The sequence below is a fragment of the Hylobates moloch genome, unplaced genomic scaffold, assembly GCF_009828535.3.
Source record: "Hylobates moloch isolate HMO894 unplaced genomic scaffold, HMol_V3 SCAFFOLD_8, whole genome shotgun sequence".
NCBI classification, from domain to species: domain Eukaryota; kingdom Metazoa; phylum Chordata; class Mammalia; order Primates; family Hylobatidae; genus Hylobates; species Hylobates moloch.
This window is the reverse complement of record NW_026652283.1, coordinates 39,402,195-39,425,128: the sequence shown is the minus strand read 5'-3', so window position 1 is coordinate 39,425,128 and position 22,934 is coordinate 39,402,195. Positions and strand designations below refer to the sequence as shown.

At 52.3% G+C, this 22,934-nt stretch overlaps 1 protein-coding gene across 2 annotated transcripts; it reads left to right on the top strand.

Moving 5' to 3' along the window:
• Positions 1-4,349: 4,349 nt before the first annotated feature.
• On the top strand, positions 4,350-21,485 carry RSPO1 (R-spondin 1). 2 transcript variants are annotated; one of them, XM_032159059.2, is made up of 5 exons: positions 4,350-4,443; positions 17,220-17,411; positions 19,552-19,701; positions 19,995-20,183; positions 20,965-21,485. In XM_032159059.2, exons 1-5 carry the CDS (start codon positions 4,350-4,352, stop codon positions 21,129-21,131), a joined length of 792 nt encoding a protein of 263 aa, XP_032014950.1. In that variant the 3' UTR covers positions 21,132-21,485. The 2 variants fall into 2 exon arrangements, with proteins under 2 accessions (XP_032014950.1, XP_032014951.1); XM_032159060.2 differs by lacking the exon at positions 19,995-20,183.
• Positions 21,486-22,934: the final 1,449 nt, after the last annotated feature.

Genomic DNA, 22,934 nt, shown 5'->3' with positions numbered 1-22,934 from the left:
CGGGACAGACTTGGGGTGAGGGTGCTTGGGGGCAGGAGCTTTCTTGTGAAACTGGCCTCTCAGACGTGGACAGCTCTCTTGGCTCTTGAGGGTCAGCCAGGGGAACCTCAGGTCCGCGTCTCCCTCGGCACCTGTTGGGGCCTCTGCGGGATGGTGGGGGAGGGAAGAAGAATGTGCGCGCTTGCGGGGGTGATGGAGGAGTGAAGAAGCCATCCTCCGCTGCCCTTGCTTTTGGGGGCGGGGGCACGGCCCCAGCACCTGGCTTGGCTCCGACCGACAGGCTAATCCCGACAGGTCGGACAGGCACATACTTGGTCCTGCCCCCCGCCCGCAATTCTTCTGCCCCCGCCTGCCAGCCTGCTGGGCGGCCAAAACTCTCCAGCCCGTAGCCGGGCCCGGGGAGGGCTAATGCGAAATTATCTGGATAGTTTACATTTTTGGGTCTGTATCGGGCCCCTGATGGAGTACCACTTTATTCTGACGGTGCTGCAGGCAAGAAGGTGAAATTGATTCCAGCCCCCTCTCGGGGCTGAGTTTCTGCCCTCAGCTCCACCTCCAGCTGTGTCCCCGTCCCCAACCTGTGTCCTCTCCTCCGAGGCCCGTGTGGCCTCTCGCTTTGGTCTCCTTTCTCAGCTCTGCCTCTGCCCCCAGCACCGTCCCCACTTTGCAGGTCCACTCCCCAAGCTGGGTTGTGCCCCACACTGGGCAGCTCCCAGGGGGTTGCCCCGCCCTCCCCACACCCAGTCCTGGGTAGCAAACCCGAGGGCTGGTCCCTAACTGGGTCTGTAACCCCTGGGACCCTTAACCACTCAGGGCCAGGTCTCTCCCCCTGTAAAATGGAAATAATTCTACCTTCCTCCTTCCATTGTGAGGAGTAAACGAAGACCTGGCACATGGCAGGTGGAGGGAGGCATCTAACAAGTGTGAATCCCTCACCCCCACAGTGGCAGAGAGAAATGCCCTTTCTTACCCCCACCAATAACCTGAGGCACTGCCAGCAGTCCCCATTCTATCTGTGTAGAGCGAGCCTCAAAAACATAAACTGCCAGTGCCATTATAGCCCATGACTCAAAGGAAATCAGACAGAGGACTCTAAGAGAAATGAGGCAGCCTGCTTAAAAGGGAGTCGTCAGCTCCTATCTCCTCTCTCAGCCCTAGTCCATGCTGTTGGCGTCTGCAAGAGTGCGGGCCTGTGTGTGAGCATATGGGGTCAGGGACTAGATGCAGGAATGTGGAGCCACTGGGGCAGGGACCTGTGGCCCTCTGGGGCTTGGTGCTGCAGGGTTCTTAGTCCAAGACCTGTCCAGCATTTCAAATCAGATTTCATGTAAGATCCTGGATTTTCCACTCCGCTTTTAGAAAATCAGAAGATCTTTCAACAATCAGTCAGAGCTGAACGGCATATGCTCCCTTTAGATGGGGCATTTACCCTCCAGTTTACCCCCTCCACATCCAGCTTCAATCATATATATCATTTGTACCCCCGGTATAGAGGAACTCTTAGACCCTTTACAGGGTTGATTCTATATGTACCTTTTCAAAAAGTGCTTGCAACTCTTCCCATCCCAGAGCTGAGGGAGGCCAGTGTCACTTGCTTCAGTGAAATTTACATCTGGATCCTCCTTACGATTTTCCAGCTGAGATTGTGGTTTCCTGGTGATTCAGGTGTGAGTGGGCCAGAAGATCACCGCTGGCAAGGACTGGGTGAGTGTGGCAGGGGTCAAGCTGAAAACTAGGACCTGGGAAGATTGAGAAGGAATTTAGAGGGAGAGGAGAGGGAGGAAAAAGAGGGGAGCTAACATTTGCTGAGCACTCACCATCAACTGCCAGGCACCATGGCAGGTAGGCACAAGGAATGCAGAGATGCATACAGGAACTTTTGTGCCTCCAAAAACCCCAGGGATATTGATCACGCAGTGAGTCCAAAGTCTTTCAGATCCAGGGTTAACACCAAGTTTGTCTAATGCAGTGTTTGTCAACTATAAGGACTCATGGAACAGATCTACCAGGGATTCTCAGACCTTAGTTTGAGAAATGCTGCAATTAAAGGCAAATCCTATCACTTTGGGTGATCGCTTTGGTGTCGAGGCAATCAACCATAAAGATAAATGCAAATATGGAAATTGCATAACAGTACTCAGTATTAAGGTTAGTATCCAGATGATACAGAACATGTTCATATTGCCTTTTGAATGATCATTAGAATGTAGACACAAAGTGAAGCTTTGGTCATAACAAATGCAGCAAATATTGAGTCATCACTATGTGCCCAGCACCATTCTAAGCAGTTTTATGTATTAACTCATTTAAGTTATAAACAATAATAACCTTCTTGCAGATAAGAAAACAGGCTCAGACCAGCTAAGCAAGGTAACACAGCTAATAAGTAGCAGAACCAATATTCAAAGCCAGGCAGTCTGACTCTGAGGTTTATGCCCGTGACTATCATGCTGTACAGCCAGCCTCTGAGACTACATACTTGGGCCAGAAGACCCCAGTTTGATAAACTCAACTGGACATCTATCATTTGTGGGTGATAGAAGTGTGTAGTGGGGGTGGGGAGGATAGAAAGACTTTGGTAAATCAGGCAGGGAGTAGTGGAGGGGCGTGCAGGGGTTGGCAGCTGACGGGCATTTGGGGGTGGCTGGGGGCATCTCCGCTGGCTCCAGCCACAGCACCAGGTGGGATCCATCAGCCTCATGTAAACACTTCTCACAGGCAGCTTAACCACTTGAGTGTGTCTGGCCTTCAAAGCCAGTGGGAGAGGCCAAGGAGGGAGGTACTGAACTCCCTTAGGGGATAATGATTTATCTCCCGTGCAGGTGGGCTCTGCTGGGGCCTCCCTGAGAGGTGAGGGGGTGGACTGGCACTGAAGAGCCTAGAAGGGAAAGGATTAGGACAGGGGGTGGGAGGGGCACCTCCACTCCAGCACCTCAGATTTCTCATTCCTGAGCCTGAACTCTCTGACTCTCAGCTAGCCTGTGACAGTCATGCTTGTCCCCATTTTATAGATGTGAAACTGAGGTTCAGTGAGGCTACATGACTTGTTCAAAGGCATCTAGCCACTGGAGGGGAAAGGTGATGGCTCCCTGGCATCTACAGGGCCTCTGTGCTATTGACCTGCACGCTCTGTTGTGGTGCGGGTGTGTGTGGTGGAGTGTGGGGTGTGCGTGGTGGAGTGTGGGGTGTGTGTGGGCAGGCCGCTGCTGTGAAAGAACCTTGCGAGCATCAGAGCATGTGTGTGTGTGATCCCGTGACGGGGAAGCAGGGTTTTCACTCTCACTCCCAGGTTGGGCTCAGATGTCCAACTTCCCAGACACATCTGATCAGGGGAGGGACCGGCTCCCCTGCCCCCATCACCCCAGCCGGCCAGCGGGTCCAGAGACCTGGCTCTCGCTGGGCCGGGGGATTATCCCCATTCTCTGTGTCTCTGGCCAGGGCAGGCATTGCTGCCTCTTTTATCCTCTCACAAAGGCCAGGCCCGCCGGGCCTGCTGTGTCAGAGTTTCTGTGGCCGGGGGAAGCCTTACTTCCTTTTCTCCCGCCAAGCCCAGAGGGCCACGCAGAGTCTGCCAGCTTGCCGGGGGCCACTGCTCTAGCTCCAGGACAGGTGAAAGGCACATGGGTGACTCAGCCCCGGGAAGAAAAGGCTGAAGGGGTCACTCATGCAAGGACAGAGAGAGACAGCTCCTTTTCAAGAGACAGGATACTACTGCAGCATGAGGTCTGTAGGGTAGACTTAAGGAAGGACTTCCAGTTAGAGCTGGACAACAGGAAGCCGAGTGGGACCAGCTGGCTCCCATTATTGAGAAATCATCAGTGATCCACAAGTTTGGTTTGAATGTCCGCCATGTTCTGGCTACACAGGTTGCCCGCTCCCATCCCAGGTCAGGGAGTTCTGTGAGACAGGAAAAGGAGCATATTTCTTGTAGAAAGGTGCTAGGTAGGTAACTTGTAACATCCAAACATTTTAAGCTCCCAGTCTTCCGGATAGGGCAGGAGGCATAGGTGGGAGAGTTCCTGGTACTACAGAATTAACCCTTCTTTCTCCTCCCCTGACAGGTTGGTTTTTGGAGTAGTCCCTGCTGACGTGACAAAAAGATCTCTCATGTGATATTCCGAGGTACCTTTGAGGAAGTCTCTCTTTGAGGACCTCCCTTTGAGCTGATGGAGAACTGGGCTCCCCACACCCTCTCTGTCCCCAGCTGAGATTATGGTGGATTTGGGCTACGGCCCAGGCCTGGGCCTCCTGCTGCTGACCCAGCCCCAGAGGTGTTAGCAAGAGCCGTGTGCTATCCACCCTCCCCGAGACCACCCCTCCGACTAGGGGCCTGGAGCTGGCGCGTGACTATGCGGCTTGGGCTGTGTGTGGTGGCCCTGGTTCTGAGCTGGACGCACCTCACCATCAGCAGCCGGGGGATCAAGGGGAAAAGGCAGAGGCGGAGTGAGTAATGGAGCATGGTGGGCCACAGCTGGCCTTGGGAATGGGAGGGGGCCACCCGGGAACTAAGGGTCTTCAGGAGTTTTATTCCATGATGACCCTTGCAGATTTCCACTCTGTCTATTACAGCTTTGTAGATTACTCAGTAGATGATCCTGTTTGTGGATTATTCAGTTGGTGGATTAATTTGCTGAGATTACCCACTCTGTAGATGACTCACTTTGTCTGTTTTCCCCTTTGTAGACTCTGCTTTCTAGATTAACCCCTCTCTTGTGAGGATCCAGTTTGTGGATTACGCCTTTGTGGATTATGTGCTTTGACATAACACCAGCTTTGTGTGGTATCCATGGAGATGCTTCCCCAAACCCCCTGCCCTGGGGCTCCTTTTTTGGCTAAAGTGCAGCCATCAACCCTTTTGGGTTAGGAGCTCTGCACAGCTTAGCACTGGGTAACAGGGCTTCCCCTGCCCAGATCATAGGGCAGGAACAGTGGAGTAGGGAGGGTCAGGAGACTGTCCACTGCTGTGGCTTTTAAACCATGCCCAGTGGGATTCAGGGAGCTACAGTGGCATCAAAGGGGAGACAAGCAGGCAGGGGTCTGGCCCGACCACCCTTCACACCAGAGCAGTCTCACTTTTCCCTGCTTTTGGTAATGAGCGTCCACATAAGATGTCATTGGAAGAGAGGGTTCTCATAGCTTAAAAAGAAAACCAAAATCCTATCATTGTACAGATGCTAAGAAAGGGGAAGAAACAGGTCTAAGGTGATACAGTTGATGTTGGAACCCAGGTCTCCTAATGCCTGTGGGCCCAGTCTTCTTGAGAGCCGAATTTGATGGAGGTCAAGGGTAATCTGTCCCTAGCCCCTTGATAGGCACTCCTCAACCTCTGCTTAAAGTCTCCAGTGATGGGGCCCCAGTGCTGTAGGGGTGGCCACTGTGTGTGAGGGGCCTACACGAGGGAGAGGGTGGGGGACTCCAGAGTCCCAAGTCCTCATCTGTCTTTTGACATCTGGCATGAGAAGATGCCACGCCCACAGGCAGGAGGTCTTCCTGAAGTCTAGCCCAGCTCCCTCTTGCTTCATGTTTCCCTGCAGACGGAGGCCCCCCAGTGAAGGCTGAAAAGCAGTGGGGTTTTGCTGGGGCTCCACGGGAACAGCCAAGGCCAGGACTCAGCCCAGGGAGAGAAGCTCAGAGAATTGGTGAAGCTGAAAATCCCTGGCTTAACAAACAATTAGAGACGGTTAGGTTTAATCAGCAGCAAGGCCTTGATTTTCCTCCCTTCTCATCTGTTGTGGCCAGTATTTTGGACTCCATGGGCCAGATGCGGTTTAGCGGTTTATAATCAGTCTCCTCTATTTCCGAAATGAGAGAGAGAGAGAGACAGAGAGAGAGAGAGAGAGAGAATGGGAGGAACCATTCACATTCACGCAATGTGCACATGTGCTTAACGCTGACCCTCACCCATGCAGAGCCTCATGCACGGCTAAACCAGAGGTCACGGGACCTGAGTTCAAGTCTGTTGTATTAAAAAGGAAAGGAAGTACTAGACTTGGCATCAGAAAGGGCCTGGTCCTAGTGATGGTGAATCTCCTGCAGCAATTTTGACATGCTCGCTCGCTTTTCATATGGCCACATCTAACAGCCGTGGCAGCACATGAGCCAGTTTTTATTACCAAGTGATGTAACAGACATCCTTGATGGTAAGAGGCAAGGGTGGGGAGAGGTGTGGAGACAGGCTCAGGGGTGCAGGGAGGGATGAAAGTTGTGCTGTTTGTCAATACTTGTTACGTAATAGCCATAGTCATCGCAATCAGGAATCTGAAATGTAATGTATAGGAGGATAGTAAGGCTTACATGAGATAATAGGTATATCTATCTATCTATATATATATATAGTTTTGTTTTGAGATGGAGTCTCGCTCTGTCACCCAGGCTGGGGTGCCGTGGCACGATCTTGGCTCACTGCAACCTCCGCCTCCCGGGTTCAAGCCATTCTCCTGCCTCAGCCTCCTAAGTAGCTGGGATTACAGGCATGTGTCACCATGCCTGGCTAATTTTTGTATTTTTAGTAGAGACAAAGTTTTGTCATATTGGCCAGGCTGGTCTCGAACTCTTGACCTCAGGCGATCCACCCACCTCAATAGGTATATATTTTTAACACCTTTGTAAAACATCAAGTTCTGTGTAGACTCTGGGTGCAAATCATTGTTATATAAACAATGTGCAGACCATTTTGCCTTAGGGATTCTGGGGGAGTAGGGAAGGGAAGAAGGAAGACCGAGACACCTGTGTGTGCCTGGCCTCTCGACAAGACAAGCGTGGAAGGGCAAGGGGTGGACCTCGGGGCAGGGATAGGTGTGCTGTGTATGAGCCTCAGGATTGTTGACTGTGGCTGACAGTCCTCGGCTGCAGGGTAGGAGGGCCACCAGAAGCCACTCAATCTAAATCTCATTCTGAGCCATTATACACCAGTTTTGAAGCCATGTCTGATTTCGGAGTCTGAGTGATGGTCTGCCTGCACGGAGTGAGAAAAGTTGAGCAAAGAACTTCTCTTTAGCTGTGAGTGGTGAAGTCCCCTTGAAGTTCCCCTCCTCCATTCATTGAGGACCCTGCCCCTCCCTGAACTCCTGTTCACTAAGCCCCTTGTCTTCTTGCTAGCCCTCACCCCTGATCTGGGGTCCCTGCACCTTCCTGAGCCCTCATTCCCACTCATCCCTCGCAACGAGTAACGCTCCTTCCTGAGCCCCTTCTCCTGTCTGATTCTTGGGCGCCCTCTCTCAGTCCTGCCTCCCAGGAAGCCTTCGTTCCTTCATTGAGCCCTGACTTCTCCAGAAGCCAGCAGCCCCCTTTGTGCCTCTTCTCACTGCCCCATCCTCCATCCGGAGCCTCTACCCCTGCTGTACTGACAGCCTTACAGTCCCTCATCCCTCACTGAATCCCCGTTCCTTCCTTGGGTCATTCTGCAAATGTTCATTGAGATCCTGCAAGCCGGCCCTGATGGCAGAGATGAATCTCAAGGAGCCCGCAAGCGAGTGGGGGAAGACAGAATGTCAATCCAGTTCGGGAATGCTGCACAGGAGAAAACCCGAAGGCATGGAGAGCCCGGGGCGTTGGGAAGAGGCATAGAGTGTTCCTTTAAGAAGTGGGGTGCAGCTAGGAGTAGCTGGGGAAATGAATTATCAAGGGGGTTCTGGGGAGCCCTAGGATTTCCACTGGAGAAGCTGTGCTCATATCTTTTCTGTTGGAAAGAAGTGTTCTGCCGCTAAACAAGCCATCCAGAACCTACTGGGATACAGCAAGGAAGCTGTCTGGGGCTGAGGGGAGGGTCTGGGGAGAAGACGCTGCAGGGTAGAGGTCGGGTTATTAAGCTCTTCTCACCTGCCAGGCTGAGGAGTTTGGACTTGGCCTGACTCCAGCTACAGTGGGTGAGGAGCCACTGAGGCTTTCATCAAGGACCCCAGAGCCCAGCTGCATAGAGGGTGGAGGAGGTGGCTTGAGGCGGGAAGCAAACAGCCCAGGTAAGAAAAAGTGAGGATCTAAACTAAGCTCATAGTTGAGCTAAAGAATCCTGGGTCTGGCTGGGCATGATGGCTCATGCCTGTAATCCCAGCACTTTGGGAGGCTGAGGCGGGCCGATCACCTGAGGTCAGGAGTTCAAGACCAGCCTGCCCAACATGGCGAACGCTTATCACTACTAAAAATACAAAAATTAGCCAGGAATGGTGATGTGCATCTGTAGTCCTGGCTACTCGGGAGGCTGAGGCAGGAGAATCGCTTGAACCTGGGAGGCGGAGGTTGCAGCGAACTGAGATTGTGCCACTACACTCCAGCCTGGGTGACAGAGAGAGACTCTGTTTCCAAAAAAAAAAAAAAAAAGAATCCTGGGCCTACCAGCGGGACATGCCCAGGGCTTGCTGAACGTGCAGGTCCCAGGAAGCCACAGGGATAGATCCACCTCCTGGGACAGTGTGTGGCCGGAGAGGGGCCCTGGCCTACTCACTTCCTCAGTCTCCTGGCTGAGGCCCCACTACCTATCCTCCTACCCTCGCCAACTGAACTCAGGTCTCTCTTACCAAACCCATTTCCTCCAAGACTAGATTCCACCCCAAAACCAAGATGATCACTCTCTGGGTCATGGTGAGTTCTCTCCACCCCCCACTGTCCCTAACCCATCCCACCTGAGTCCCTCATCCATGTTCCATCCTGGTCCCTCCACTGTAGTGAATCTTCATTAAGATCCATCCATACACCACCCCTCATCTCAAGCCTCTGTCTCATTTGCCATTTCCTCAACCTTATACCCTTGTGCAGCCTTATCCTTTACTGAGCTCCCATTCAGAAATGACGGGCTCTGCCTGCCAAAGCTCTTTCTAGTGAGAGAAAAAGACATGTTAACAGAGAATAACAATATAAGGTGACGTTCACCATGACAGATTCAAGTACTAGGGGTGTGGGAACACAGAGAAATACTCCATTGAGACTTTGCAAGGAGGTGAGATCAGGAAGACTTCCTGGGGGAGGTGACTTTAGTTCTGAGGCTTGAGGGAGTTGGTCAGGCTCAAGAGGAGGTGGAGAGTGTTCTGGGCAGAAGGACCAACTTGAACAAAAGCACACAGGTGTGAGATAGTGCGACGTGTCCAGAGAAACAAAAATGGTTTGATATTGCTTAGGAGTGATGCTGAGGGGTAAGGTGGATGGGATGGGCCCACAAAAGCTTTTAAGATCAGGCAAGGAGCTGGGTCTTAATTCTGTAGGTGATAGGGAGTTATTGATAGATAATAGGATGGGGTGTAAAACCATCAGATCTTTAGTTTAAGAAAGATTCCTGGGGATGAAGAAATTGGGAACTGGAAGAAGTGAAGCCCCTAGGGAGGAGGGGCAGTGATCCAGAACCATTCTTCAAGGGGTGTGGGGCTGAGCTGCCCTGGAGCAGTGCCTCATCATAGCCGCAGCAACTTAAAAGGGCTTTGCGTCGGATGAAGACTAGGAGAGGGGGAATTGAGGGCACCGCCTTGCTCTGCTAGCTCAGCGAAGTGGGCTGGAGAGCAGGCTGCTTGGGAGCTGAGGGAGGTGGGGTTGGGGGGGATGGTGGTTGGTGGGGAGGGCAGAGCTAGGGGTGCTGAAGAAGCCAGGAAGGAGGATCCCTCCCCCGCAAGCAACCCTCGCCCTCGCTGAGTCCACCCAGCCTCCTCAGCCAGGCTTACAGCCCTGCAAGGCCGCTTGCCCCGCACACCCCCCAAAACAGGCAGCAGCAGGAGGGAAATTCCTTGCTTTTGTTCCTTCTTTTATTTTAGAGAGACGGTCTTGATCTCACTATGTTGCCCAGGCTGGTCTCAAACTCCTGGGCTCAAGGTATCCTCCTGCCTCAGCCTCCTGAGTAGTTGGGACTACAGCATGTACCACTGTGCCCAGCTAGAGGGGAGCTTTCTAAACTGCCAACCCGACAATGCCCTTCCATTGGTCACTTTCTTCACCAAGAGAATATTTAAAGCTCAGACAGATGTGGTGGCTCACACCTGTAATTCCAGCACTTTGGGAGGCCGAGACAGGCAGATCATGAGGTCAGGAGTTTGAGACCAGCCTGGCCAACATGGCGAAACCCCGTCTCTACTAAAGATACAAAAAATCAGCTGGGTGTGGTGGTGCATGCCTGTAATCCCAGCTACTCGGGAGGCTGAGGCAGGAGAATCGCTTGAACCCAGGAGGTGGAGGTTGCAGTGAGCCAAGATAGCGCCATTGCACTCCAGCCTGGCCAACAGGGTGAGACTCCATTTCAAAAAAAAAGAGAGAGAGAGAGAGAGAGAGAATATATAAAGCTCTATGTTCTTTTTTTTTCCTTTTGAGGTGGGGTCTTGCTATGTTGCCCAGGCTGGTCTGCAATTCCTAGGCTCAAGTGATCCTGCCTCAGCCTCCCAAGAAGCTGGAATTATGGGCACGTGCTATATAAAGCCCTGTTTTCCATGCCATGGTCGATCCAGGATATTCAGTGCCTCGGAGGCTTTGCACTGGCTGTTCCTCCTGTGTGGAACGCTCTCCTCCCCTAGGCTTCTGGGTCAGGGAGTGCTCTCTGCCTCTCTACATCCAGATGTGTAACCAGCCCTCCCTCCCTCGTCCCGGGTGGGCCTTTGTGGCTATACCTCCATGTTCCGGCTCCTAATAGCCCTAAGCACCTGTGAGGTGTGCAGTAAACATCTGTGAAATAAATGAGCCTTGGTTTTCCTGCTCTGAATCATTATGCATTTCCCCCAAATATGAACCGTCTTCCTTGGACCCTTCCTTCAAGGGCACATTCTCATTGTCGAGCCCCCTCTCCCGTCCCCCCATCCTGTGCTTCCTGTCTCCCTTGATAAACATCCCTTTCCTTATTGAACTGACCCCGCCTGTCACTGAGCCCCCATTCCTCTTCTGAGCCCCCAAACCCTCATGGAGCTCAGCTCCCTGACCCCCTGGTCCCTCCTCCTAACCCAGGCCAGCCTCAGCATCTGAGTCCTGTGTCTTGATGCTCCCATTTCCTTGTGTCCTTGGGTCTCTACTCCATCAATGCCCCCTGCCTCTGAGTCTTGTAATCACATTCCCCACCCCCAGCCGTGCTCTCCCCTTCTCTGTCTGTGATCTCTGATTTTCTGTCACCCTCCAGGCTTTATCTCCACTCCTTCCCTTCCACTCATTCCGAAGCCCACTGTGGTTTGGCTGTCATCTCCACCTCTCCACCAAAACTGCCCTTCTCAAGATCACCTAATCAATGATCACTGAGAGTCCAGTCTTATAGATTTGCTTCAGAGCTCACTGGCCTTGCTTCCTCCCAGCCTTGATCCCTGGAGATCTCTCCCTTTTCAACCTGATTCCTGGCACCTCTGTCTCTCAGTCTCCTCCCAGCTCTCCAAGGATCCTTCTCCACTTCTTTCCCGAGCCCCCCTTCCTCTTGCCTAGCTGTTGAATGCAGGTGTTGCCTGAGGCACCATCCAGGCTCTTCTGTTCCCACAGATCTAACTATCAGCTTCTTTTTTTTTTTTTTTTTTGAGTCAGGGTCTTGCCCTGTCATCCAGGCTGGAGTGCAGTGGCTCAATCATAGCTCACTGCAGCCTCGAAATCCTGGACTCAGTCAATCCTCCAGCTTCAGCTGGATTACAGGCCTGAGCCCCCAGGCCAGCCAACAACCAACTTCTTGAAAGAGGGGGCGTTATTTCCTCTCTCTACTTCCTGACCTTCCTTTCACTGCTGACCCACTGCCTCCTGCTGCCCACCCCACCACCCCACTGAAACTGCACTTACCAGGTCACCACCACCCAGTTGGGCTCACATGACATCTCAGAAGCAACTGTCGTGTTGATGCCTCCCTCTTCTGAGTGTACTCTTCTCTCGGCTCCCATGATGCTGTATACTTCTCAGTGTCCGCTGCCTGTCTGCTGGCTCCTCCTCTGCCTCTGAGTGGACTAAAGACTTTTCCATCCTTCTCTTCAACGTCCAGTTCCTCTTCTCACTCTCCAGACCCACTCTTCTTGCCATCTCATGGACTGGCATGCCTTTGATGACTGTTGGATATTAAGAACTCCACCTCTTCTTAGCCAAGCATGGTGGCATGTGACTGCAGTCATAGCTACTCAGGAGGCTGAAGCAGGAGGATCACTTGAGCCCAGGAGTTTGAGGCTTCAATGAGCTACGTTTGTGACACGGCAATCCAGCCTGGGCAACACAGTGAGATCTCATCTCTTAAAAAAAAAAAAAAAAAAGGAAAGAAAAAAAGAACTCAGCGTCTCAATCTCCAGCCAAAATAGTTCTCTTGAGTTCCAGACCCACGTGTTCAATTGCCTAATAGGCATCATTCCCTGGATGTTCCACAGGAACCGCAAACTCAACATGTCTAATACTGAGCTACTCATTACTTTCCCACCCAAACCCCCTCCTCCTCCTGTGGTCCCTCTCCTGGGGAAGGGCTGTTACACAAGCCCAGCATCTGGAGGTCACCTTGCCCCTGCCCCTCACCCCCTCTTGTTGAATGCATCGCCCTGTCTTGTTGATCCTGCCGCCTGACCATCTCACGTGTGTCTACTCCCTCCCCTCTCCTTGGCTCAGCCCAGCTCTCCTGGACTGGAGTTCTAGCCTGGGAGTCTTCCTGTCTCCACTCTTGACCTCGGAAAATCCATTCTCCACTCTACGGAGTGATCTTTCTAAAATAGAATCCTGACTGTGTCTTCTGTTGTAAGACTCCCACTGATTCCTTCTGACCTTCAGGATAGGGTGTGAACTCCTTCATCCAGGCTTAAGACCCTTCCTCATCCAGCCCCTGCTTCCCTCTCCAGCTTCCCGCCTCATCACTCGCTCCAAGCTCCTGCCATGCTGACCTGATTCCAGATTCCCTTCCCCGGATGTGCCACACTTTCTCTGCAGTGCCATTGATGGCGCTGAAGAAAAATGCACACAGGGACTTGTTGCTAGTGGAATGGAAGGTGGGCAGCAGATCTGAAAGGGCGTCTTTCGCAAACCTGTTCTTAACACAGGTGATAATGAAGGAATAAATGGGTATGGCAGCATTGCTTGAGAGGGCTGCAAATGGGATGCCGGGATCACTGCCTTTACTGAAACTAAGGCAGAAACCTAGAGGGCGCATTCATGTCAACAATGAATTAAATCAAAACAGTGAGTCATAGACAATTTAATATCTTTGAAGTGGAAGTGGTGCCTAAAATCTATAATGACTCGTGAATTTGTAACACAGCTGAATAAAGACCCAGAATAGAAAAATAATCCGAAGGACTCCCTCATAACTTCAATGCCGCATTTGGAGTATTTTTGCTTATACAATGATTATACCAACAAGAACGATCGTGATTTTTATTTTTATCTTATATTATTATTATTATTATTTTGAGGCAGAGTCTCGCTCATCACCTAGACTGGAGTGCAGAGGCGATCTTGGTTCACTGCAGCCTCTGCCTCCCGGGTTCAAGCTATTCTTATGCCTCAGCCTCCTGAGTAGCTGGTATTACAGGTGCATGCCACCACGGCCAGCTAATTTTTGTATTTTTAGTAGAGATGGGGTTTCACCGTATTGGCCAGGCTGGTCTCGAACTCCTGGCCTCAGCTTCCCAGAGTTCTGGGATTACAAGTGTGAGCCACCTTGGCCAGTCTATTATTATTTTTTGTAATAGAGACAGGGTCTCCCTATGTTGCCCAGGCTGGTCTTGAACTCCTGGGCTGCAGCGATCTGCCCACCTCAGCCTCCCGAAGTGCTGGGATTACAGGCATGAGCCACCACACTCAGCCCATGAATTCCATTTTCCAAAAATATATAGTCTAACCACACTTTTAGTTTCCATGCCACCTCATATTGTCCTACCCTGGGCTCCCTATCCTTTGTCTGCTCTGCCTGAAACACATACTGGCTGAGAAATTTTCTTCAAGTAATTTACCTTTCCATTCCCTCATCTATAAAAATGTGCATAATAGGCCAAGAGGGGTGGCTCACGCCTGTAATCTCAGCACTTTGGGAGGCCCAGGCAGGTGGATCACCTGAGGTCGAGAGTTCGAGACCAGCCTGACCAACATGGTGAAACCCCATCTCTACTGAAAATACAAAAAATTAGCCGGGCGTGGTGGCAGGTGCCTGTAATCCCAGCTACTCAGGAGGCTAAGGCAGGAGAATCGCTTGAACCTGGGAGGCGGAGATTGCAGTGAGCCGAGATTGCGCCACTGCACTCCAGCCTGGGTGACTGAGTGGAACTGTCTCAAAAGAAAAAAAAGGATAATATATTTTTAAACAATAAGAATAGTACCTACCTCATGGATTGTTGTAAGGATTAAATGAGTTAATACTTGTCAAGCACTGAGAACATTGCCTGCCACAGAGTAAGTGCTCAACATTCAGTAACACACCGCCGCCATTGTGGTTATTACTGTGTTGTTGCGATGGTTTGGTGTTTGTTATCATCTTCCTTCGGTTGCTCTCCTTCCTAACTCCTCCATGTTCTCCTGTTCTGAAACCAGGAATGATTCCTGCAGCATAGACTCACTCCAGCAGTTGTCCAGAGTGGACATCCTCATCTCCCCTTTTCAGGGAAGCACACGACATCCAGGATTTTGCCCAGCTTCCCAGACTGGGAATCTGGCTCCGGGTCCTTCTGACTCTGAAGCCTGAGCTCTGGGTCCACTACCCTGCACTCCCTCCCACCATCTCTATTCTGATTTTCCCAGCTCTCTGCCTTCTGCCTGTATCTGCAGCTCCTCTCTGCCTGGCTCTTTTTGTTTGTTTGTTTTGTTTTGTTTTTTGAGATAGTCTTGCTCTGTCACCCAGGCTGGAGTGCAGTGGCACGATCTCAGCTCACGGCAGCCTCTGCCTCCCAGGTTCAAGTGATTCTCCTTCCTCAGCCTCCTGAGTAGCTGGGATTACAGGTGCCCACCACCACATCCAGCTAATGTTGTGTATCTTTAGTAGAGATGGGGTTTTGCCATGTCGGCCAGGCTGGTCTTGAACTCCTGACCTCAGGTGATCCACCCAACTCAGCCTCCCAAAGTGCTGGGATTCTAGGCGTGAGCTACTGCACCCGGCCGCTGCCTGGCTCTTGTTGCCCTTCTTGATCAAGTTCAAGTTCCTTAGCATGATACAAAGACAGGATACCTTACCTTTCACCATTCCACTTCCATTCCCATCTCCACCCCATGTAACTACTTACCTTCCTCTCCTTCCCTCTCAACTCGCTTCTCTTTCCATGGGCGTCTTTTCCTGTCTGGCCCCACAGCTCACCCACGCCCCAGGCCAAACATCTGGGAATCACCCCAGGCTCCTCCCCACGCCTCTTTCCTCTCTGCCTGTTAGCCACGATGGCCTACTGGTTGCATTTCCTAAGCATCTCTCAAATCTGTCTTTTTTCCCTCTATCCCTGTGGAACATAATTTTAAGACTTTCTCACCTGGATGACCTAGTCAGCTTCCTCCCAAACAGTTCTTCCATCTCTGGTCTCCATCCTGGCTAACAGAGAAAATTTCCCAACATGTAAATTGGGCCAGGTCTCATCCCTGCTTAATATGTTCTAATGGCTCTCTGATGTCTAAACAGTCTGAGAAGGTCCCGAAACAAGTGTTCTGTAGCCAAAATGCTTGGGAAAGGCAGTTCACTCTGTTCCCCCTCAGAGAGTCACTGTGCACAGGACAGTAATAAAGCTTCCATTAGGCCTGCAGTAAAGAAATCCGTTTAGATTTGTTTGACCCACTGTTTCCTGGTCTTACATGACACAGTAGCCTTTCTCCACATTCTCCTATTCACACTTGGGGAAAGCAAGTTGTAAGGAATACTTTTGGGAAATGCCATCTGGCAGGATCAAGTTCAAGTTCCTTAGCATGATATAAAGATAGAAAACCCTATCTTTCACCACTCCCCTCCCATTCCCATCTCCACCCCAAGTTATCTGCTATTTCGCCTTTCCCTAGTTTTACACCTCTGTGGTCCTGCTCGGAGTGCCCTTAATTCTACTTCCTAAAGGACAAATCTGTACAAATTATCTAAGACTTGGCCCCAGTGACACCTCCTTTGTGGCTTGTTTCCCTCCTTCTTTTGGGTCCACTATTGCTTGGCCTTGTGGCTGTCAGCATTCACCTATTTGTGGGTCTGTCTGCTCCACTGAAAGATCAGTTCCTCTACAGAGTGGCTTATATGCCTCTGTCCCCAGGGCTCACACTGCACAAGGTCCATGGAAGAGCCTCCATGAGGATTAAACAAGTAAGTGAGATCAAAGATCTTGAGACACAATGCTGGGATGGAAAACCATGAAGACTCAAAAGATGGTTCTCTTTTTTTTTTTTTTGAGATGGAGTCTTGCTCTGTCATCCAGGCTGGAGTGCAATGCCACAATCTCAGCTCACTGCAACCTTCACCCCCGGTTCAAACAATTCTCCTGCCTCAGCCTCTCAAGTAGCTGGGATTACAGGCCTGCACCACCATGCCTGGCTAATTTTTGTAATTTTAGTAGAGACGGGGTTTCACCATGTTGGCCAGGCTGGTCTCGAACTCCTGAGCTCAGGTGATCCACCCGCCTTGGCCTCCGAAAGTGCTGGGATTACAGGCATGAGTCACTGCACCTGGCTTCAAAGGATGGTTCCGAGCCAGGGTTTCTCAACCTCAGTGCCATTAACATTTTGGACCAAATGATTCTTTACTGTGCCCGATGCATTGTAGGATGATTAGCAGCATCCCTGGTCTCTACCCACTTGACTCCAGTAACAACCCCTTTCCCCAGGTGTGATAATCAAAAAGGTTTCTAGGCATTGTCAAATGTCCCCTGGGGAGCAAAATCATCCCCGGTTGAGACCCCTGTTCTAGGCATAGATTATTCCAGTTGTCTTTGTGTTTCTGAGTAGGTGGTCCTTTTCTGTTTCACTGTTTATCCCTCTTGTCCTTAAAACTTTCTCAGAAATTTAAGAAACCCTCCTTCTATACCTAAGGCTGACTGTTTTGTGCTCTGGGGAGAGTGGATAAATTCCAGGAAGGCTGCAGCTTGGGTTGCTTCTCTGGGGATGGTGGAGCCAGCCTAGAGAGTGAACTCATGTCATGCCTGGAGCTAGGGAGGCACATGGGTCAGCATCTGTGCTAGCTCTCTGGAGAAAAGCTACTGGGAAGGTGTATAAAGCAGCCTTGCAGAGAGCTGCCAGCCTGGCCTGTGCTTTCTGAGAAGCATATTCCTTCTGTGGAAGGAAACGCCGATCTATTTACTTCCCATCCTTGTCAGAATCTGGATAGGTGAGGTTCTCTCCGCAGCCGCCTTCTCATGCCTGCTCCACCTTTGCAGTCAGTGCCGAGGGGAGCCAGGCCTGTGCCAAAGGCTGTGAGCTCTGCTCTGAAGTCAACGGCTGCCTCAAGTGCTCACCCAAGCTGTTCATCCTGCTGGAGAGGAACGACATCCGCCAGGTGGGCGTCTGCTTGCCGTCCTGCCCACCTGGATACTTCGACGCCCGCAACCCCGACATGAACAAGTGCATCAGTGAGTGTGGGCAGGGCTGTTGGGGGCAGGGGGCACTAGAAGCTCTGGACTGGGGGAGAGTGCTTTGAACCATTGGTGGCGGGCAAGAGGAGCAGAGGGGGCTCTGAGGAGAGGAGATGAGGCTCCGATTCAAGTATCCCGCCGCACACTTCCACCTTGGTGTGTAAATATCAGAACCCCGTCTCCTCCCTTTGCACCTGCCCCTACCTGTATTCCCAGAGGTCACCCTCCATGTCCCAACCTGTCACCCAAGCCACAGCCCTGTGTGCCAACCTCTCCCACCCCATCCATCCAATCACCAGAGCCTGCATGTCATGTCCTGTCTGTCCTCACTGCCACTGTCCTCCCTAGGTTCCCAGCACCTTGCTCCCGGATCATTGCAATAGGCTGTTCATCTGTCCTCCAGCCTTCATCTGGTTCCCTGAAACCCACCTTCTGCACTGCAGCCAGAAAGACGCTTCTGAGACACACACCCTACCCCATCACACTTCTGAGACACACAACCTATCTCATCACACTCCTGAGACACACAACCTATCCCTATCCCATCACATTTCTGAGACATACAACCTATCCCATCAGACTTCTGCTTAAAAACCACTGTTAGCTCCACATGGGCTGCAGGGGAATCCAAGCCCAGGCAGCCTGCTCTTCTACTCTCTTCTCTTCCTGGTCTTCTGGCTCCTCATTTCCACACCAGCTACAGCTCCACGTGCTCCAAGGCACATGCTGCCGTATCTCCATCCCTTCTCTGTAGATGCAGCTGTGATGTGCTGGGGGACACGTGTGAACACACTTGGGGGACAATGCCAGTGCCCCCACCCCCTGTTCAGTGCCTTGCCATTTAGAATGCATTGGCAGGTCTCATTTCAGTTGAGCCTCACAACAACACTGGGAGGGAGACAGGACACAATCAATGGTGCCATTTTCAGGGCTGACAACATTGAAGCCCGGAGGGTAAATGACTGGTCCAAGACTAGACTGGTTCTGAGCCCAACTCTGCTACTTCTTCATTGTGTGACCTTGAGCACATCTCAACCCCTCAATGCCTCATCTTTAAGAGTTTTTACCCCCTAGGGTTGTTGTGAGACATGCATTTAAAGCCCTTAGTGTCTGGCACTCAATGAATGGTAGCTGCTATTGTTCTTATTTTTGTTCTTATTTGACTGGCAACCAAACCCAGGAATCAGAGCACCAGGGAGGGAAGGAAGGAGGGAAGGAGAGAGGTGAGGCTGAGATAAGCCTGGAGGATGGCGGGAGTTTGTGAGGACAGAGGTGGGACCCTGGGAGCTACCCTCTTGGTCCTCATGGTCCTCATGGTCCTTATAGTCGGGAGCTCCTGGCTACGCCAGCTCCTAAAAAACTGGCAGCATGGGCTTCAGGTGGCAGAGCCTGGGAGGAAGTCAGCCCCGCCTGCACTCTGGGAAGGAGAGATTGTGAAAGACCCCGCCTGCTTCCAGCCAAGCCCTGGAAGACCCACCCTGCCCCCATTCCCCCAGAGGAGAGAACTGGCAGCAGGGAATCAGGGAGGGACCCAAGAGTCCTACCAAGGTGGTTCCTGGAACTCAGCCTTGCAGAGGCAGAGGAATTTGCCCTAGGATGGCTCCCCCTCCTCCGTGCTGATTCTTTCTGCCAGGCAGGAGGAGAACCACAGTTTGGGACATCGTAGATGCCCAGCAATGAGGGAAGAAGAGATCACGCAGCCACTCTCTGGGGGGCCATTCTGTCCCTCAGTTCAACTCTGTTTAGGGTGGCCCTCTGGATGCTGTGAGATGCTGAAACACTCCTGTCCCACCCCCACCAAGCCCAGAGGGCCCCACCCTCCTCCTCTGAAACTGCTCTCTTGAGCCTCACCTTGGGCTCCAGGGACTGAGACTGGGCTCACGTTCGAGTTGGCTGACGGTGGCAAGAGTCCCAGCCAGCCTTCAGGAGCAACCGCTTCAGCTTCTTCTTCCCTGGCCTGCCACTGCCCTTCCTTTCCCTTTCCTCCTGAGATTCCTCTGCAGTAACTGCAGCTCTAGGCCAGGGTCCTGCCCTCCATGTAGGTGGGTGTGGATGGAAGGGAGGGTATTGGGGCTGGGGGTGAGGGGAACATTCCCTCCAGTCTGGGCCAGAAGCCCCCAATCTGTCCTCTCCTCAGAATGCAAGATCGAGCACTGTGAGGCCTGCTTCAGCCATAACTTCTGCACCAAGTGTAAGGAGGGCTTGTACCTGCACAAGGGCCGCTGCTATCCAGCCTGTCCCGAGGGCTCCTCAGCTGCCAATGGCACCATGGAGTGCAGTAGTCCTGGTAAGCCGTGGCAGGCACTGTGGGCAGAGGGTCCAGGACCCCAGGAGGAGGGGCCGGGTAACGGTCTGGCCAGAGAGCGGATGGGCTGGGGCACTGTGCAGGGAGAGCTTACCCTACCACTCCTTTCTGGGTCTCCAAGGACTTTTCTGCCCTCTGGACTAAAGATACCTGCAGCCTCAGGTCCAGGCAGAGGGCAGGTGGGAGATGCTCCCCTTTGCTATTCTGGACCAGGGAAGGAGACATGATCCCCTCCTCCTTGTCCTTCTCTCTCTCTTCCCTTCTCTTCCTGCCAGCGCAATGTGAAATGAGCGAGTGGTCTCCGTGGGGGCCCTGCTCCAAGAAGAAGAAGCTCTGTGGTTTCCGGAGGGGCTCCGAGGAGCGGACACGCAGGGTGCTCCATGCCCCTGGGGGGGACCATGCTGCCTGCTCTGACACCAAGGAGACCCGGAGGTGCACAGTGAGGAGGGTGCCGTGTCCTGACGGTGAGCTGCAGCCTCTGCCTCCTTGGGGTCAGGGCTCAGGCACCAGCCATGGCAGGTCCAACCACTTCTGCTTCCTGCCCACGGCTCAGGAAGAAGCTTCAGGGCAAGTCCAGATGGGGCAGCTGCAACTCAAGACCTCATGCTGTCCAATCCAGATGCCATGTCCTGGCAGAGAACAGGGCCTCAGAATTCTGCATGGTGGAAGCTGGAAGCTTCTGTGGTCAACATCCTTCCAGTTTCCCCATTTCTTCTGAGCTAGTGGATGTTCACACTAGAAGGCCCCTCGGAGGCCTGATGGGTGGGTGAAAAGGGGCACTAAGACCCAGAGAGGTGTAGTGAATCCACCAAAGTCATACAGCCTGCAGTTGGCAAGGGGGTGGCTGCTGCTCTTGCCTGGCCCCAGAGGTGGCTGGTGGCGGGTAGGGGATGGGGGCAGTCCTGCCTGTTCTGAGGGTTGCACTGAATACCTGGGAAGTGCTCTTGGTCCATTGGGATCCAAGGTCTGAGGAGCCTATTAGGAAAAGGATGATGTCTTTGTGCCTTGAGGGTTGGGGAGTGAAAGGGCTCTTGGGCTGCCTTCCAGTACTCATGCCTCAGGGTCCTCTCAAGTGGCTGCTGTCAGAGCAGGTCACGATGACCCAACTACCTAGAGGCAGCATCTCCAGCCTCCTCCCTGCCTCCCCTTCCGGCTTCCTCACACTCCCCTCCTAGGGCCTGTGGCCATGCCCAGGGCCTCCCTGCACATCCTTTGTTGATTCTTCCTGCTGTTTGGTTGTTTCAGGGCAGAAGAGGAGGAAGGGAGGCCAGGGCCGGCGGGAGAATGCCAACAGGAACCTGGCCAGGAAGGACAGCAAGGAGGCAGGTGCTGGCTCTCGAAGACGCAAGGGGCAGCAACAGCAGCAGCAGCAAGGGACGGTGGGGCCGCTCACATCTGCAGGGCCCGCCTAGGGACACTGTCCAGCCTCCAGGCCCATGCAGAAAGAGTTCAGTGCTGCTCTGTGTGATTGAAGCTTTCTTGAACTGGAACGTCGGGGGCAAAGCATACACACACACTCCAATCCATCCATGCATACATAGACACAAGACACACACACTCAAACCCCTGTCCACATATACAACCATACATAACTTGCACACGTGTGTGTGCATGTACGCACACAGACACAGACACCACACACACACACACACACACACACACCTGAGGCCGCCAGAAGACACTTCCCTCCCTCGGGCCCAGCCAGTACACACTTGGTTTCCGGAGCTCCCAGTGGACATGTCAGAGACAACACTTCCCAGCATCTGAGACCGAACTGCAGAGGGGAGCCTTCTGGAGAAGCTGCTGGGATTGGACCAGCCACTGTGGCAGATGGGAGCCAAGCTTGAGGACTGCTGGTGACTCCCAGCTGTGTGACTTTATCGTTGGAGAGTATTGTTACCCTTCCATGATACATATCAGGGCTAACCTGACTTTGAAAACTGCTTAAAGGTTTATTACAAATTAAAACAAAAAAATCAACGACAGCAGTAGACACAGGCACCACATTCGTTTGCAGGGTGTGAGGGTTTGGCAAGGTATGCGTGGGAGCAAGAAGGGACAGGGAATTTCAAGAGACCCCAGACAGCCTGCTCAGTAGAGGGTCATGCAGAGAAGGAAGAAAACTTGGGGGCTGCTCTGAGGGTGGTAAACAGGCTGTCTATATCCTTGTTACTCACAGCGTGGCCCGGCAGCAGTGTTGTCACAGGGCAGCTTGTTAGGAATGAGAATCTCAGGTCTCATTCCAGACCTGGTGAGCCAGAGTCTGAATTTTAAGATTCCTGATGATTGGCATGTTATCCAAATGTGAGAAGTGCTGCTGTAATTCCCCTTAAAGGATGGGAGGAAGGGCCCCGGCCATCTTGCAGCAGGAGGGATTCTGGTCAGCTATAAAGGAGGACATTCCATCTGGGAGAGGCAGAATCTATATACTGAAGGGCTAGTGGCACTGCCGGGGAAAAGGAGTGCATAGGCTTCCAGTGATGGTTGGGGACAATCCCGCCCAAAGGCAGGGCAGTGGATGGAATAACTCCTTGTGGCATTCGGAAGTGTGTGCCAGGCTCTGGACTAGGTGCTAGGTTTCCAGGGAGGAGCCAAACACGGGCCTTGCTCTTGTGGAGCTTAGAGGTTGGTGGGGAAGAAGATAGGCATGCACCGGGGAATCGTACAAACACATATGTAAGTACAAAAGGATGGTGCCAAGGGCAGGCGACCACTGGCATCTATGCATAGCTATGAAAGTGAATAAAACAGAATAAAAATAAAATACTTTCTCTCAGGGAGGTGTCTCAGAGGATGTGATATTTGAGCCTAACTCTGAAGGATGGGTAGAAGAATTTAAGACAGACTGCTGCTGTTCAGTAGAAATACGTGAGCCACATATTTAATTTAACGTTTTTGGGCCGGGCGCGATGGCTCATGCCTGTAACCCTAGCACTTTGGGAGGCTGAGGTGGGCAGATCACGCGGTCAGGAGTTCAAGACCAGCCTGACCAACATGGTGAAACCCTGTCTCTACTAAAAATTCAAAAATTAGCCAGGTGTGGTGGTGTGCACCTGTAATCCCAGCTACTCAGAGGCTGAGGCAGGAGAGTCACTTGAACCCGGGAGGTGGAGGTTGCAATGAGCCGAGATCATGCCACTGCACTCCAGCCTGGGCAAAAGAGCGAGACTGTCTCAAAAAAAAAAAAAAAAAAAAAGCCAGGCAGGGTGGCTCAC

Bases quoted from the DNA above. Each gene is read 5' to 3' on its own strand.
- RSPO1 (XM_032159059.2), top strand. From the start codon at position 4,350: ATGCGGCTTGGGCTGTGTGTGGTGGCCCTGGTTCTGAGCTGGACGCAC. The intron at 19,702-19,994 runs GTAAGCCGTGGC...TCTTCCTGCCAG, and splicing joins CATGGAGTGCAGTAGTCCTG to CGCAATGTGAAATGAGCGAG. The intron at 20,184-20,964 runs GTGAGCTGCAGC...TGGTTGTTTCAG, and splicing joins GAGGGTGCCGTGTCCTGACG to GGCAGAAGAGGAGGAAGGGA.